This window comes from Cricetulus griseus, chromosome 3 (assembly GCF_003668045.3).
Source record: "Cricetulus griseus strain 17A/GY chromosome 3, alternate assembly CriGri-PICRH-1.0, whole genome shotgun sequence".
Taxonomy (NCBI): domain Eukaryota; kingdom Metazoa; phylum Chordata; class Mammalia; order Rodentia; family Cricetidae; genus Cricetulus; species Cricetulus griseus.
The window spans coordinates 202,668,803-202,686,863 of NC_048596.1; the positions used below are offsets into that span (position 1 = coordinate 202,668,803).

Below are 18,061 nucleotides of genomic sequence, written 5' to 3' on the forward strand. Positions count from 1 at the left end.
TTATTTTTATTGTATGTGTATGGGTGTTTTGCCTGCGTGTTATTCCGTGTGCCCTGTGTATGCCTTGTGCCTGTGGAAATGGAGATAGGCAGTTGTGAGCTGCCACATGGGTACGGGGAATCAAACCCAGGTCATCTGTAAGAGTAGCCAATGTTCCTAACCACTGAGCCATCTTTCCATCCATCATTAATTTATTTTTTAAGTAGCTAACAAGGTATTGCAAATCCTTCTGGCATATCCAACAATGTGTTCTTTGGTGATTCTCTTCTCACCTCATCTTCTCTTCTCTTTTCCTCTTTGTATCCCATGAGTCCTTTTGCTGACCCCCAATCCTTCCTCATCACCCATTTGTCCCCTCTCATGCTATCCTTTAGTTTCATGACTTATACCCCCCAACTAAATAGTAAACATTGGAATTCACATATGAGAGGAAACGTGGTAATCATTTTTCTGAGTCTAGGTTATTTCACTCAATAATTTCTAGAACTATCCATTTTCTTGAAATTTTCATTTTTCTTTATAAATAAATAAAATCCTGTTGTGTGTATATATACCACATTTTTATTATCTGTTGATGGACACCTCGGCTCTTTCTGTCTTCTGGCTATTGTAAATAGAGCAGCAATAAACAGGAATGAGGAAGTGTCTCTGTGGTGGTATATGGAGTCCTTTGGTACATATCCAAAACTGACATAGATGCTCTTTTAAAAACTTTTATTTTTAATTATATGCATGTGTGTTTGTGATGGGGGGGAGGTATTAAATGTAGTGCGGGTGGGAGCATCAAATGCCCTGGAGCTGGAGTTATAGGAGGTTGTAAGCCACATGACATGGATTCCGGGAACCAAAAATGGGTCCTATGCAAGAGCAGAATGTGTTCTTAACTGCTGAGACATCTCTCTAGCCCCCACTTTTAATTTTTAAAGAAAAGTCTACAGTGAGGACCATATGAGTGCACTAGTTTGCACTCCCATCAGCAGAGAACCCTTGTCAAGTTTCTTGATAGCCATTCTGACTGAAGTGTCGTGGTATCTCAGAGTAGTTTTAATTTGTACTTCCCTAATGACTAGGGACGTTGAACACATATTAAAATACTTATTGGTCATTTGTGTTTCTTCTTTTGAGAACTGTCTGTCCTTCCCATTAGCCAGTAGGGTATAAATTTCAACACATGGTATTATAAGACTTCTTTGATAAATTTTTGCAGAGCCATCTTAAAACCAAATATAAAACCATATTAATTTTGCAAAGGTGAGGCACTTTAGAAGAAATGGAAACTTTGCTAGGAGGAAGGCAAACATGGAGACTAAGAAACTTCACATGAACTTGAGCTTGCCCCATCTGCAATCCTCTTCATTCAGGCTGAGCCAGAGGAAGCTCAGCCTTCTTGGAAGTCAACCCCAAGAAATCCTTCCCTTAAGAAGCCTGCCATGTCCCCTACTCCCTAAGGCCCAGGCTGCAGTTGCAGCTCATAGGCAGGCCTGTGTCTGTGTCCAGCCTTCCCTGATGCTGCTGCCTGGGAATCCTTGTTCTGGCTCCCCCAAGCCTCATTAAAGCTTGCCTGGGTGACTGAACATTAACCAAGAATTTCTTAGTAAAATAACAGAAGGCTTCATGTTTTACAGCCCTGACGTCATCCAGACCAACAACAACAAAAACCTCTTCCAAATCAAATATTTAAGAATCTTTTCAGGATTAGTCAATAAATTCAAGGTTATCATATTTTTTTAAAAGCAGATATTTTTTAAAACCATGTGGGATAAGGCAAAAGAGCCAGCTATGTTCTTGAGGGGTTCGTGCATCCAAACAAGCAAAGATTGCATCTGGAAAAGCAATTGAGATAGCAGAACACAGTAATGTTAGCAGAGTGTTGCCTGCCATCTGTGTGGCTTTTGGTCTTTTTTTCCCCCCACTATTCAGTAGACATCCCTGTAGTGATGCTTCATGGGAAACTCAGGGTGAGAGCTGACTCATCAGTAGGAGATAGACCTTAAGACCTGCTGCTGGCTGGGGAGGTGACTCGTCAGTGAAATGTTCATCGCACAGGCAGGAGGCTTGGATTGACTACCAGAACTCACGTGAAAAAAAAAAAAACAAAAAACAGGCACAAGTTGTGCATATTTGTAATCCCAGCACTGGGGAGGCAGAAGTGGGTGAATCCCTGGGGCTTGCTGGCCAGCCAGCCTAGGTTACCTGGAGCATTCTAGGCTAATGAGAGACATAGACAATGTTCCTGAGGATTACTACAAATTTGACACCTGAGACTGTCCTCCAGACTCCAAACACACATGCTCATATGTATACCTGCATCCATACATCATACATGCCCCCACATGAACGCATATGTGTGCATGCGTGTCACATAATCTGTCTTTCTGTGTCTCTCTATGTGCCTCTATTTCTGTGTGTGTTTGTGTGTGTGTCTGTCTGTCTGTCTGTCTCTCTCTCTCTCTCTCTCTCTCTCTCTCTCTCTCTCTCTCTCTCTCTCTCTCTCTCAGACCCAAGGCTTCTACAGCAACCACTAGCAGCAACACTGGTGTACACTTACCCGTGGGGTTTCCGACTGTGTCCTTCTAGCCACCATGAGTAACAGCTGCTGTTGAAGGGCACTGACAGCAGGGTCCCCAGATGATGGATCCGGACTTTCTGAAGTGGTGGTACTGGAGGAACTGAGAAGAATCTCTCTGAGAATGGGGGAAAAAACAATCCTTCGGTGACCATCTTGTATTAGGATACATTCATTTATTACCCAGAAACCCAAGGAGGTTGGAGATGTCCAGCCCCAAGAAGGGACTGTCTGGGTCCTGATCCTTATGTTCTCTCTAAAGAGCTAAAACTCCTGCATGTGAGGCTGGCTGCAGGCACAAAGACCCTAGCCCTAGGCCTGGACACAGTTGGGGCAGGTGAGTGGATACTTGGTGCTCAGAGGCAAAAGCTCTGATTTCCTGTATATTTATGGGACAGAGGTGACCACTACAGGTAGACTTGGAAATTCCCAGACCCCAGCTGGGAAGAAGCAGTAATGAAAACCTCTGAGTGATGGTCACATTGATTGTGAACTTGTCAGGGATTCGACTCTCGTAAGAGACACACCTCTGGGCATGTCTGTGAGGGAGTGTCTAGGCTGGTAACGTGAAGTGGGAAGACACTGAGTATGTGTGTGATGCCTTAACATTTTGAACTGAATAAAAAAAGAAGTAAGGTGAACACCAGCATTCACCTTTCTCTGTTTCTTGACTGTGTCATGTGACTCCTGTAACCACTCCCCATGACCAAGATGGAATGTCCCCTCAAACTGAGCCAAGGTAACCCTTGGGTTGCTTCTTCAGGACATTTGATCACGTAATGGAAAAAGGAACTATGACATTATGCTGGCTCTCCAACCCCAGCACTCTGTCTACATCACTCCCATAGATACCCCAAAGCAAGAAAGCCCATTTACACAAGAGAAGTGCATTTGCGGTAGCCGGAAGGTCCTTCGGAAGTGGCCTTTGTTAAATGGCTTTAAGTCTCTATCTGAAATTTTTGGTATCTTAAATCATATGTGGGTTGATGGGACTTAATTTAGCTCTTTGAATCACAGTCCTGGCCCTCTTAACTTTATATATATATGTTTATATGTACATGCCCCCTGTGTGTGTGCAGGGTAGGGTGTCAGATGCCCTGGAGCTACAGGCAGTCGTGGGTGCCGGTAACTATACTCAGATCCTTAGCAAGAACAGTAAGTGTTCTCAGCAGCTGAGCCATCTCTTTAGGCCTCAGCTCTTACTTCAGCTCAGAAAGCAGAAACTAAGACATCTCCATGTGACTTCCCAGCCAGGGGCCTACATTTTAGGAGACAATATTAGTCTACTTATCCCATGATTGTTTCTAAGGGAATTCCTACCAGTGTGGCCCCATTTTAAGCAAATAGCTGAGATTGTATGCTAATGGGGGGGGGTGCAGGTGTGACTGACATGAAAGACTCTGTCCTTTCCTGGCCCCAGTGATAAAACTGGTCTCATCATCCGTTCATCTGGCTAGTATGTGTCTTGGGATTGGAGACATAGCACAGTTCTAAAGAGTCACCTAGGGACAGGGAAGTTTATGGACATGTGTTTGCTCTCCCCCTTTTTTGTGTGCATGTGCATTCATGGGGAAGCAGAGGTCAGCCTTGGGTGCTATTCTTTTGCCACCTTAACTATTTTATTAGTTAAGTATTTGCCTCGTATATTTTTGAGAGTTTCAGGGAGTGAACTCAGGTCACCAGTTGCATGACAAGCACCTTAAGCCGTCTTGCTGATCCCCTTTCCATATTATTTTTTGAGGCAAGGTACCTTACTTTTGACCTGATACTTGTCAATCCATCTAGGCTAGCTGGCCAGCAAGCCCCATGATCTACCTGTCTCCACTTCCCCAGCACTGTCACCATGCCCAGATTCCCCACATGAATGAGGTGGGGTTCAGACTTTGTGGCTAGAACTTTTGGACAAACCACCTCTGTAGGGAGACACTGTGGCCCTGCCTCCTAGGAGCCGGCTACAGGTATGCTTGGCTACCCCTTACTTTCAGCTGACACTCCCACCAGAGCTTCGAGTACTGACTTCAATCAAGTTGAGGATTTCAACATAGATCTTCAATCAAGCAAATCCCATCTAACATGAACTGGATATAAATCCATTAAAGATTTTCACTATACTAACATTTTCTTCCCACAGGACCCCTCAAGGCTACTATAGTCCCGTTTCAGCAGGAAGTAACTTGGAAGATGCTATACCCCCGTTCCCCACTATTGTTTATTAGGGTAGTGTAAGCCTAGTTAGGAATAACTTTCTTATTGTTTAGAGTTGGGATTGGAAGGAGGTGTTCAAGTTGGACATCCTTTTCACATGACTTTAGGGCTTAGCCGGAATAGACATAGTTAGGATGTGCAATAGCAGATTATTGTATCTTCTTGTATTTCACCTTTATGATTGTTAATTTTGGATGTTTTACACTATTAAGTTTTAATCCTCTTTTAGACTAAAAGGGGAATTGTAGGGAGACACTGTAGCCCCACCTCCTAGGAGGTGGGGCTTCAGGTATGCTTGACTAAGGCCTGTAAGGGCGTGGTCAGGGGAGGTTCAGGATGACTCGTGGGAAATTCTTAAGGGGGCGACAGATGTGGGAGCGCTCTCTCTCTGGCCTCCCTAGCCTGTTGCCTCTGGGCACACTCTGTCTTGTGTTTGGCTGGTGTTTATCTGAATAAAGGTATCTTAACCTCACGGATTACAGCTCGACTTCAATCACAATATACCCCTCTCCAGACAGAATGTCTTACTTTCCAAGATGTGTTTCATCCTATTTAATACATTTTTAATGGAGTCTTCAATAGCCTGCAGCCCGAACTATGCTAAACAGAGGGATGCAGGTGTGTCAGTGACGTGATCTGACCTCTAACCTCTACTATTCATCACGTTCCACCACCTTTCTCTTCTCTCCTGACTTCTGTGCACACACACACGGATCCTCTATACTTGTATGATGCAATTTGTGATTGCAAGGATAATTCAATGAAACCTTCCTTACTAAAAATCATGTCAAGTGCACACCAGGTAAGTCAGCATCACAGAACCTGGAACTCTAAACCCCAGTGTATTATGGTCTGGAAATGAAGCTCCAGTCATCTGCAAGAGCAGTGTGTGCTCTAAACAGCTGATCCATCTGTTACAGTCTGAATAGAAAATGGTCTCCCAAAGACACCTGTGTGTGAACACTGGGTCTCCAGCTGGTGGCACTGTTTTAAGAGGTTGTGAAACATTTGGCAGGTGGGCCTTGCTGGAAGGAAATAGGTCACTGGGGGTGGAATTTGAAGGTGATAGCCCAGTCCTGCTTCCAGGTCAGTCTGTTTCCTGACCCATACAAGTGTGAGGACCACTTCTGCATTGTCTTCCTAAGCATGATAGACACACCCCCAACCCCACCCCCATTTCATGAGCTGGAATCGATCCTCTGTCAACTCCCAGCGGTCAGGTACTTGGTCACAACAGTGAGACCTGCTCACTAACACACTGTCCCTACATTATTTGGAATGATTGCTCCCCCTTGTGCACTTCCATTCTTGCTGGTTAGCTCATCACACCTGCCACTAATGGACCTATTCATTAGATTGATCAAGACAGCTTTCACCAGGACTTTGCTTGTTTGCATGCACACCGCTGAGTAAGTGACATGGCCTGGAAGTCTGTAGTGAGGCAAAATAGAAATGGAAGTTCCTTGATAGGATAGGGTCAGAGACGCAGATATTTGGTGTGTGAGAGCTACAGTGGAGCCAAGAAACTAACTAGACTACATTGCAGGTGAGGGATGTCATGCTGACACAGGGCCAGGAGATGGGAAAGAGCCGAACCCCTGTGTGGGGAGTTAGAGACATACGGACCCTCCCCTGCTGATGCATCAGAAACAGCTCTGCTAGAGAGTGACTGCCAATGTTTCCTGCCAAGAACAGGACTCTAAGGAGGGGCCACTCCTGGGCTTGATCCTCCATATTATTAAACATGCTTTAATTGCAAAATAATATGCCATAACACTGGGTTGGGCCTGGGACTCAGTAGAGTACTTGTCTGGCATGCACAAAGCCCTGGGTTTACAAGCGTTTGTGGGCTGGCACACACCTGTAATCCCAGGACTAAGAAGGTGGACTCAGGAGGTTCAACAGTTCCAGGTTATCCTAGACTACATAGTGCATTCAAGGCTGGCCTGGGAGGTGTGAGAATCTGTCTCCAAAGTAAATATTGGCCATAGAGATAGCTCAGTGAATAAAGATGCTTGTTTTGATCCCTAGGAGAAAAACTATCATCCCCAAATTGTCCTCTGATCTCTAAATACTCCCCCCAAATAAGCTAATCAAAATGTCTTAAAATTAAAATAAATAAGTAGCTTTTGTGGGTAAACAGTTTAAATATCTTATATAATCTAAGGGTTGGTTTTATTTGCTCTTTTTTTTTTTTTCAATTGACACAGGATCTCACTGTGTAACCCTGGAGGGCCTGGAAATCACTATATAGGCTGGCCTGAAGCTCACAGAGACTCCCCTGCCTCTAACTCCTGAGTACAGGGATTAAAGAGGCATGCCATCTGTTTGTTTGTTTGTTTTGTTTTTTTTTTCTTCAAAACCTTTGGGTGAGTTCTAGAATAAACAGAAGTGGGTCTAAGCCACTGCTGTTCGGTTGATTACCCGGACTTTGAGCACAATGTTTTCCCACTGTGGATCTACACCTGTAAGAGAGAAGTGATTCCCTCCTGGAGATTGTGAGAACTGCAATAGACTAGATAGAATGTCCCTACGTCAGGTACTTGGTGAGAGATTCTGGTCTCTGTTGCCTTCTATTGATGGGGAACTTGACAGGTAACAAGATGGCTGCTAAGCCTTCCCATAGATAACACCTTGGCTCCAGTGGCAGCGGGAAAAGGGTCAAGCTGTCACTCATCACATCTAACACAGACTCCAACGGTAGGTCAGCTTCCCTCTCAAGGAACCTCTTTCACTAGCTTTGACTGGGTCCTTATCACAAGCATACATTGTCACCTGTGCTGGCTCTCATGCAGCCCAGAGGGACTTCTGTGATTAGCAAAGCATCCATCAAATGGAGCTGCTTTCCAGGCCTGTTCTCCTCTAGGGCTGTGGTGGCTGTAGCATTAAAGAAGCACGAGACCAAAGCTCTTTACTGTGTTAATGAGCATTACACTCCAGGACCATTCCTTAGGGGATGTCCAGAGACATTCCCACTACCTGAAACATCTGCGGATAGAGAAAGCCCACTCTGTGGAATGGCTGTCTCAACAATACCACCAGGTCTCTGTCAGTATGAGGATGGTTGGTCTCTGGTCTACTAGTTCCATTCAGGGTGAAAGCAGAGGAGAGAGAGAGCTCAGCATAGCCTCGGGGAAGGAAGCTGGGGGTGGGGGTGGGGTGGCAAGAAGAGCCAGCCCTGGAAGGGAATCAGTAAGATGGAGAATAAGCTGGCCCCTGGTAGCGACAACATGGAATTCCAGCACTTAAGTGACTGAGGCAGGAGGATAGCTGGGAGTCTGAGACCAGTCTCAGCTACACCGTGTGGTGAGATGCTGTTTCAAACAAACATGCAAAAACAAACACCTACAGCTAGAATCTCTGCTGGGCTGGCTGGGACAGGGCGGGTCTGGAGTGGACAGTGGTTGGTGCTGGGTGTTAGATTCGCTGCACTCCACTGGCCTTAGCTCCCCCTCCTACCTAATGGAAACCTCAAAAGGTCACAAAACAATCCCAGGGTAAAGCTGCTTCCCAGTGACAGAGAAAACATCGACTGAAATTGTTTGTCCTCGCTAGATTTTAAAACAACAGTTTACTGTCCTCTTCTGCCTGCCCTTCACGGGGCTCCACTGTGGGATGGATGGATGGCGGGATATAAGAGGGATGCCTTAGGAAAGAAGTTAGTGCAGCATGCTCACTGGCTGAGAAGGACACTGAAGGACAGCAGATGGGGGGTGGGGTGTTTCTAACAGGGAGCTGGCTTTAAGGTGGGGATCAACGCTCCTTTCTTAAGACCACACAAATGAGAGGAAGTCTGCAAGAGGTAGCAGAGAGAAAGCAAGTGGATGGAGTGTGCCCCCGTGTGGCAGCTGGGGCTGTGCGCAGGCAAAAGGCCTCAGCTTCCAGCTTGGATTTCTGTTCCTGGGACTCTAGGCTGGGGGAGAAACACTGCCTCTTAACTTTGCACCAGAGTCCCCAGGATGAGGGCCATTATGGGAGGAACAGAGATCAACAAAGATAGAGAAATCAGCAAGGGCAGGGAAGAAACCACGGGAAGGCCCATCACCTGGCCCTCACTGTGATCAAAGGCAGCAAGGTTTCCCAAGTCTTTTTTAATGCTGGCACAGCAAACACACATCTCTCATTCAAATTAACAGTGACACAGCTTCGTGCCTGGGGTTAAGTATCCCCAGCCAGTGTTGAAATGTGCTGTGCTGAGTGCAGTTATCAGGTTTACTGAGCAGCCCCCATATCTCACTGTTCTGCACACCCCACAGTCTTACTGTAGTGCCCCTCCCCCCTGCTCTTCCAAGCTCAAGGTCTCCACTTCCTTGGAATAAGGCAAAAGTCAGGTGACTATTTCTGGCACACCCTTCTTTGAGACCCAGGTGCATCCTTAAACATCATGGCTGTAGGCTGAGGAGATGGGGATGAAGCATTTGCCACACAAGCATGAGGACAGTTTGAGCCCCAGAACGGACACAAAATTTGGGTATGCTCTTGTGATCTCAGCACTGGGGAGGCAGAGAATGGTGGGCCCTTGGTGAGCACCAGCCAGCAAATCCATTCTACTTGGTGAGGCCCAGGTCCCAATGAGACAACCCCCTCCCCGAAAAAAAAAAAAAAAGAAAAAAGAAACAAAGTCCCCTGAGAGATGGACTGAGAACCGTGCTAACATCAAGGTTGGGACTTTCAAAGGAAAGACAATACTTGGGAAATTTGTAGACAAAATAAATAGAAATCTTTGCTGAACAAAGACTAAAAGTTTGTATTCATGACTGTCAGCCCAGAACCTGGAGACAGAGGCAGGAGGACCCAAAGTGCAAGACTAGCCTGGGCTGCATGTCTCAAAAAGCAAACAAGGGCTGGAGAGATAACTCAGTCAATGAAGTGTTTGCCTTGCAAGTGTAAGGACGTGAGTTCGATCCCCAGAACCGACACAGTGAAGCGTGGCAATGTGTGTTTGTAATCCCTGCACTGAGGAGGCAGAGACAGCTGGGGGGGGGGGCTCACTCCAGCCAGCCTAGCCTGCTTGTGGAGCTCCAGGGCAATGAGAGACTGTCTCAAACGATATCTGAAGTTCTCTTCTGGCCTACACACACACACACACACACACACACAGAGAGAGAGAGAGAGAGAGAGAGAGAGCAGGGGGTGTGGGTGGTATTTTCATTACAAAGCCTGAAAATGAAGAGTGGAAGTCCAATGTGAAGTGAACCATTTCAACTCTGAACATTCGTTAACTTTCCAGGCAACTTCTTCCATTTCCTGGGCTAATGACCTACTTCCAGATCAGTTTTCAGCAAATCAGCTCACTCTGGGCTCTGAACTACTAAATCAGTCCTGTGTTCCAGTCAGTTAAACATGGAGGGAGTTTATAGTGAGGCAGTATTTCCCAGCAGCCCCTGGAAAGGCTGCAGTTCAGGTTTCTGGGGAAAGCAGAGTACATTCAGATAACCTTCCCCAAGGCACCTGCTTGATGAACAGTTAGTGTGTGACTCAAGGTGCTCCACGAGTCTTCAGCAGTGGGGGGAGGTGTGCTGTTTCTTACCGTCTTTTGGGGGGGGTAGGGGGAGGGGGGGTCAGGAGGGGAAATGAACTTCCTTTCTTAGCTTCCTTCAGGAATCCCTAAAGAGATATGGAAGTTACATGGCCCACAAGTTCCCATTTAGAGCTGAGCATCTGGGACATAAAACTGGCACGTGACAACCAGGCCTCACAATGGCTAAGAGAGTCGCCTTCCTGCCAGTAATGGGATCCAGCAGTTTAACAATTTAGTTGGAGGTGCTCCCAGCCACTGAGGTCACCTTAGAGCGGAAGAGCTTTTTTTCCAGTACCTTCATTGGTGAATAGCTTATGGAGCCCTAGCCAGGCCCCCTTCCAATCTGAAAGTCAACATTTTAATTTGCTACAGTTGGAGGATCCAGAACTTAATGGCTGTAAGTGCTAGAGACAGACTATTAACTACACACCCTCAAGCTGCCTTAGATTCCAGGGCATTGGACCACAGGCTTCTGGGAAAAGACTATGTCCTTAGCTGCTCACTCCACAGACAGGTAAAGTGGCCCCTGATGAGACCGAGCTTCCTCCTGGCACATGCCAGGGGTTGGCTGGCTGCTGTGACAAGTTAACACTGAACTTTGTCCTCCTTTTCTACCCAGAAGAGACAAACACATGACACCAAGTACGCTCCACAGTAGGCTCTGTCTTGAAAACTGCATAAATGCGTGTGTGCACATGCCCGCACACGTGTGTGCATGTGTTCCCTGTGATTGTCAGAGGTCAAGCTCTGGTGTCATCTCTCAGGTGCCACCCACCTTGTTTTGAGAGAAGGCATTCTCATTACCCAAGGTCTGCTGACTAAGGTGAGCTGGCTGGCCAGTGAGTTTTGGAGATCTACCCATGTCTACTATCCCATGCTTAGATTACAAGTGTGCTGCACCACACCTGACTTTTTAATGTGAATTCTAGGTCCCTATGCCTATGTAGCAAGTGTTTTACCAAGTGTTTTAACTTCCCAGCCCAACTTCAATTTTTAAAGCAAGCCAGTGTGTTAATTCATTGTTTCTCTCAACTTATGGGTCAAAAAAGTTGACAAGGAACAGCAATGTGGCTCAGTGAGTAAAGGTACTTGCCACTAAACCTGATGACCCCAAAAGTCTGCTTCCTAGGATCTATGTGGTGGAAAGAGAAAAGCTATCCTTTGACCTCCACATAAGTACGGTGAGGCACACACACACACCCTAAAATAAATAAAAAGTGTAAGGCAAAATTTTCAAATGTAACAAGTAAAAAATTAAACCATATGAAACAAAATAAACACAGGTGCTGGGATTCGAACTCATGTCAGAAATGGACCTGGAGCAGGTCTGGGTCTCACATCAGCTCTACCTCCATTTCAGCTTTCTGGCTGATAAAGAACTGCTTCCCTCAGAGAACATGCAGCTGGGAGCTCTGCTCATGTCTACATAGAAGGTTCCGAGAGAGTGAGGCTGGAAGTTTCCGTTTGCTCTAGTTTCTCTCAGATAGAAGGAAGTCCTGTCAATTCTGTATTCACATGTGTTGATAACTCTCTCGGGGCTATGAGCTACCAGGTTGCTTCACAAAGACGCAGGGCATGCTGGGATGCAATGTAAGGTGGGAGACCCCTGGCTCTTCCTGGTGGCAAAGCTGCCAGCAGCTGTCATTGCTCTGGCTGGGTCAGAGGTCATTCTTTACCTTTGGGTTTAGAGACAGTGATTAGGAGATGCCACCCCTCCCCCCATGTGCTCACACACCCACACCAGTGATGGGCTGAAAACCCACAGAGAGCACTTGCCCCAAATGAACTAATGCATGGTTGGCTGTAGCACAGGGGAAGGATGCTCGCTATAATCCTCTGGTGAGGGGCTGGAAGCTCAGCTCACTGGTAGAGTGCTGCCTGGAATCTAGGATGAGGTGATGGGATACTGCTTAGTGATAGAACACCTGCCTAGAATCTCTCCGTGAGGCACTGGGGATGGGGTTCATCTAGCATGCATGAGGTCCTGAGATTCAACTCCCAAAGTACATAGACGTAAAAGAACTCTAGTATGGAAAGTGCAGAGAAAGTGAAAGAAAGCAAGAATGGGGGCGACTGATAAAGAGAAATTAAAGAGAGAAAGCAAGTGAGTGGGGGCCACTCACTGAGGTGGTGTGGAAACTCCACAGCCCTTCTCACCCACATGCACACCCTTTATGGCTTTGTTTTGAAATTTTATTTGTATGTATGTACATGTGAGTATGATTACTTGTCTGTATGTGCACCGTGTGTGCACAGGTGTCCACAGAGACCAGAAGAGAGAGGGGGATCCCCTGGAGCTGAAGTTACAGATGTCCGTGAGCCACCCAATGTGACTACTGAGAACTGAACTCTTGTCCCCTGCAAGAGCAGCAAGTGTTCCTAACTGTTGAGCCATCTCTCTTGTCCCTGGTCTCAGTTTTTCAAAGCTCAAAATGTGTGGCTGCAATGTATGTTGTATTTGTAAATTGTCACTTGCTGTTTGAGCTACCTAAGGGTCTGGCTCTGAAAACACAGTTCACTCCCCACTCCCAAGCCCAGACAGACATATAAATGCAAGTGTATGTCAGTCTCAAAGTGTCCCTTGTCTGGACAGGGCTGCTTCCCTAACTGAAACAAGAATGAAAAAAATCAGCAAAACAGCCCAAGAGTGAAAACCTTGAGGTGCCCTTGAGGACAGCCAGAAGGAGAGCCGTCTGTAGCAGAGGTCACCATCTAACATCTATGCATCACTTGCTATTTTTCTTTTACTTTGGCTTCCTGTGTATGTAATAAAGTCAGTTAGGGGTTTTGAACAATGGCTCAGAAGTTAAGAGCACTGGCTGCTCTTTCAGAAGACCGGGGCTCAATTTCCAGCACCCATAGGGTGGCTCACAACTTTCTGTAACTCCAGTCCTTGGAGATCTGGCGCCCACTTCTGGTCTTCAAGGGCACTACACACGTATAGTATACATACATGTAGGCAAAACACCCATACAAACAAACAAAAAAAAGAATTTTAAAAAACAATAAAAATAAACACATTTATTGAAAACGGAAAATGCAGCTATCATAGATCATTATCTTGAATCAGAACACTGGCATTACTGGAAGAAAGTAGTGCATATTTACTCGGAAGAAACGAACAAAACCCCAACAAAAGCAAAAGTCATGCCTTTACGCTGGGATGAAATAGGAGGTTTCTGTTTGCTCTGAATTTAGCATAAGAACATGTCAACCTGCCTCTAGGGAGATGCGACAGTTCCCAGCCCTGTGTTTTCCTGCAATGGAAGATGTCATTTGAGAAAGCTGCTATATGCTAGATGATGAAACTCACAAGCTGCAATCATTTCATGTGCTAAAACTAGAGTTGAGTGAGGGTGCAAGCTTTTCTTTTCAAGTATCTGTTTGCTCAGGGATTCCGCTTGCCTCTGGCTGGGGAAGCTGGCTTTGATTGGTGCACACACTGGTACCTGAGGTTGGGAGGAGGTTGCAGGTCAGGGTGGAGGTGAAATACAGGCCCTGTCCCTGCAGGACTAACGGGGGTTCAAGAATAACACATCAGAGCAGAGGGGGGAGGATGGGGTGGCAGGAAGAAAAGACCTCAAGGCACAGACATTGGCACTGGCATTTTTGATGAGGTGAGAGTTGATGATGGGGTCATAGAACCAATAAGAGAACATTCCAGAGGCTAGTGCATGATGACAAGGAAAATGATGTCCTTTGTTTTAGGCTCCCTGAAAAATCCCCATCGCACCCCTGAAAAACTCATGACTCAGGAAACATGAGGCCACTGGAGTTAGATTTTGTTTGTTTTGTTTGAGGCCAGGTCTCATGTAGCTCAGACTGGCCTCAACATTGCTCTGCAACTGACAATGACCTTGAATTTTGTATCCTCTTGCATCCACCACCTTGCAAGAGCCAGGATACAGTTCCATGCCACCATGCTTTGTTTATACAGTGCTGGAGTTGGAATGGAGGACTTCAACTCAGTCCTACCAACAGAGCCACAACCCTAGATTCTTAAAACACCATTTATAGTCTGCATGTGGGAAGCTCACCACATGCCAATTATACCATCATAGTCTGTAGTTCTTCAAACACACATGCAATTCTAATCCACCACACATAATAGATTTACCTCCTTATTTACAGCAAACAACTGAGACCTACCCATTCGGATTGCCATAAAGAATCTCTAAGCCCAGGGAACCTCAGACCTACCCCACAGCTGGTGAGCTGAACAGCTGGCTCTGTGCACTGTGAGGCAGTGCACTGTCTAGCTGTGCAAGCTTCTTTGGTACCAAGGGAACTCACCTACTAAGAACTAGGAGCTGCTTAACAAATTTTCAGCAAAACAGAAAAGACACATAGGCCCTCTAGTGCTGAATGGCCTGGGAGAGAGAAGCACCCTCATCTCCAGTGTGCCCTTGGGCAGATGTTGCACTGTCTTCTAGAGAGCTGAGCTCAGATTACTTCACATAGGCCTTCTCCCTGTCTCCACCTACATGTCCTGTTCACCTTCCACTAGGGTCTGGCCCCCAAAATGGTTCTGCTGCATTTTCTATAATGTCATATTTTCATTTCACACAAACCTCTGCCTTGACCAGACCTGGAGGCAAAGCCCACTCACCTGGCACGAGAGACACAGTCAGGGTTCAAGGGTGGATGCTGGGAGGAGCCTTCTTTCTGATTTCCAGACTTTAAATAGCATGACTTGATTTCTCCTGAAAAATCATGAGATTTGAGCCAATAATATCATCCCATTGTCTATGAAGCACAAGCTCACTTATACCATCTTCAAGCTAAAGGCAGCCCTGGCAGACTGTCCATGGAGTGACTGGGTTTGTTTTGTTCTGTTTGACATTGAATCAGAAGTTTATTTACCAAAGGAGAATGACATTTAAAGAAAATCACCAAGAAAATGGTTCTCTGTGTCTACCTGGTACACCCACAGTACTCACTACGTCTCTGCCTTTGGTATCATTATCAGTATCATTCTGCTAGTCAATTCTTTTCTGTTTCCTTTTCTTTAGCTTTTTCTTTCCATTTCATTTTCTCTCCCTATGGTGTCAGGGCTGGTATCCAACTATCAATCTTCCTGCCTCAGCCTTATGCTGGGATTACAGGCATGGGCTACTATACTTAATATTCTTTCCCAGGTAGCCTAGGCTGGCCTTGAACTTACTGTGTAGCATGACACCCTTGAACTCCTGATCCTCCTGCTTTGATTCTTGAGTGCTGGGATTATAGGAGGGATTATTCCTAAGTGGTGCTAGGAATCTACCCCAGGGTTTATCGTACCCCACAGGCAGATACATCCCCAGTCCTTTACTACGTTTTTTCCCTAAGTTTCATTCATGTACCAGCAGGACTGGAGGAAGACTGGAACAGGTGGTTTCTGTGCGCATGCACATGTGTATCACATATAAAAAGAGGCTCATTAGACTTGCAGCACAGAGTCCAGGCTGCCTCAGGGAAGGTGAGCAAGTGTGGCTGCTGATTTCGTGTCAGCCTGGTAAAAAAGAGAAGGTGAGGGATCCATTTGCAGAGTTAAGTTAGTTTGGCTGGAGGGTCCTGGGTATTGTAGTGTGAAAATTAGCTCCTGCCCCAACGAAATCTACTAGTCCCAAGGATCACCTTCCTTTGGGGCCCCAGGAAATGCTTTTAACTCCCTGGTGGAGACACCTGCAAAGTGGGCCACAGCTCCAAAGTGTCAAACAAAGCCAAAGCCTGGCCTCCATCTTCTGGAGGCTTAGATAAAAGTGTGTGTGTGTGTGTGTGTGTGTGTGTGTGTGTGTGTGAGAGAGAGAGAGAGAGAGAGAGAGAGAGAGAGAGAGAGAGAGTAATGAGCTAGAAAAGGCCACAAATGTCAGTATCCTGAGTACTTAGTACCTGACAATGGCTGGAGCCTTGCAGACAAACAGCACATGCTTTCTCACAGGTAGGCCCTAGCTTCTCATTTCCAATTTGTATATATTTGTGTTTATGTTGGAATGAGTGTATATAGAGACCGAGAAACTAGAAAGGGGTCGGGGAGGAATAAAAAGAACCATCAGCGGAAGGAGTGAGGAAGAGTAGAACAATGTGATTTCAAAGACGAAGGCCAATATGCGATGGGAGGGTTCATGCAAGGATGGGGCTGGGAGATGGAGGAGAGATGACCAAAAATAAACCCGTGTGAAAACCCTATAAAGAAACCTGCTACATTGTATACTGATTAAAAAATAACTTAAAGAAATTACAAAGGATGCTAGCCAAGACCTAGCCCAGAACTACCAGAGCCCATGTCCCTTGTCTTTGGACTCTGAGCCAACCAAATCAATTAATGATTCCTCATGTAACTATTTTATTTTTATATGAAGTCGCCAGGAAAAGCTATGAGGATCAGTATTTAACAAATATCTAATAAATATTTACCGGGCACTATGTACGTGCCCTAATGAAGTCTCTACTTGAGGAGGGAAATACCATTAGCAGATTATTAGAAGACAAGAAATAATTACTGTAATAGTGTAGACGAAAGTAAAGAATTGGGTGTTTAGAGAGCAAAGTACAGTGCCCAGGGATGTACTCAGTGGGTAAAGTGCTTGCCTGGCATGCACAGAGCTCTGGTTTCCATCCCAGGACCACATAAACCAAGGATACTCGCATACACCTGACATCCCAGCACTGGAGTGTAAGAAGTTCAAGGTCAGTCTGAGCTAGATAGTTACTTGAAGCTAGCCCAAGCTACATAAACCCTTGTGTCAGAAAAATAAATTTAAAAAAATAAAATATTTTAAAAGAGCAAAAATCAGATGCACCTGGTTAACTCTGAGGTTTGCTTGAAAACTTCTCATTGGAAATGAGACATCAAGGGTAAGTAGCATACTGCAGGTATAATAAGCATAGCACATGGCAAGGCAGAAAGGAGAGAGCACCTCAAAGAATACTCAAGGCAATCCCATGACTGTCCAACTGATGTAGTATCTAACACTTAGACTATGGACCAAGCAGAACTCCCAAGAAAGCCATGGCTATCCCACTTCTGGCTCCCTAGCAGTTCTTTAAGACTCACCATGCTCATCGATGAAAACGTGCATGGCACCCAGGGACATTTCCTCCTGCACAGATGTCTCCGGCCCACTGATGACCTGCAGCACCGAGCTGTCCTGTTGGGAAGTCACTCTGTAGATGATCTGCCTTTGTCGACTGCCCTGGAAACTTAACACATACAAAAAGTTCAAGGATGGTGTGCTGGCTAGTTTTATGTCAGTTTGACACAAGCTAGAGTCATCAGAGAGGAGGGAGCCTCAATTAAGAAAATGCCTCCATAAGATCGGGCTATCAGCAAACCTGTTAGGCAGTTTCTTAACTAGTGATTGATGGGGGAGGACCCAGCCCATTGTGAGTGGGCCACCCTTGGGCCAGTAGTCCTGGGCTCTATAAGAAACTTCTATAATTGAACAAGCCATGGAGAGCAAGCCAGTAAGCAGTACTCCTCCATGTCCTCTGCATCAGCTCCTGCCTCCAGGTTCCTTCCCTGTTTGAGTTCCTGCCCTCACTGCTTTTGATGGTGAACTGTTATATGGAGCTGTGAGGGGAGCCACTTCCCTCCCCAAGTGGCTTTTGGATAGGGTGTTTCATCACAGCAACAGAAATTCTAACTAAGACAGATGACAAGGGGCTGGAGAGATGACTCAATGGTAAAGTGCTCACCATGCAGGTGTGAGAACCTGAGTTCTGATCCTCAGGCCCCATGTGAACAAAAGCCAAGCATTAAAACACTTCCAGATAATCCCTGGACTAGG

The 18,061-nt window shown here is 45.9% G+C and overlaps 1 protein-coding gene across 2 annotated transcripts in view; it reads right to left on the reverse strand.

Moving 5' to 3' along the window:
* The window catches only part of Pcnx2 (pecanex 2), a 159,118-nt gene that overhangs the window by 119,886 nt on the left and 21,171 nt on the right, over positions 1–18,061 (reverse strand). For both annotated transcript variants that reach the window (XM_027404801.2, XM_035442761.1), the window contains exons 7-9: positions 17,329–17,474; positions 14,902–14,995; positions 2,549–2,684 (exon numbers count right to left, since the gene is read on the reverse strand). In XM_027404801.2, the coding sequence (XP_027260602.1) occupies positions 2,549–2,684; positions 14,902–14,995; positions 17,329–17,474 (376 nt within the window). The remainder of the gene's footprint in view (positions 1–2,548; positions 2,685–14,901; positions 14,996–17,328; positions 17,475–18,061) is intronic.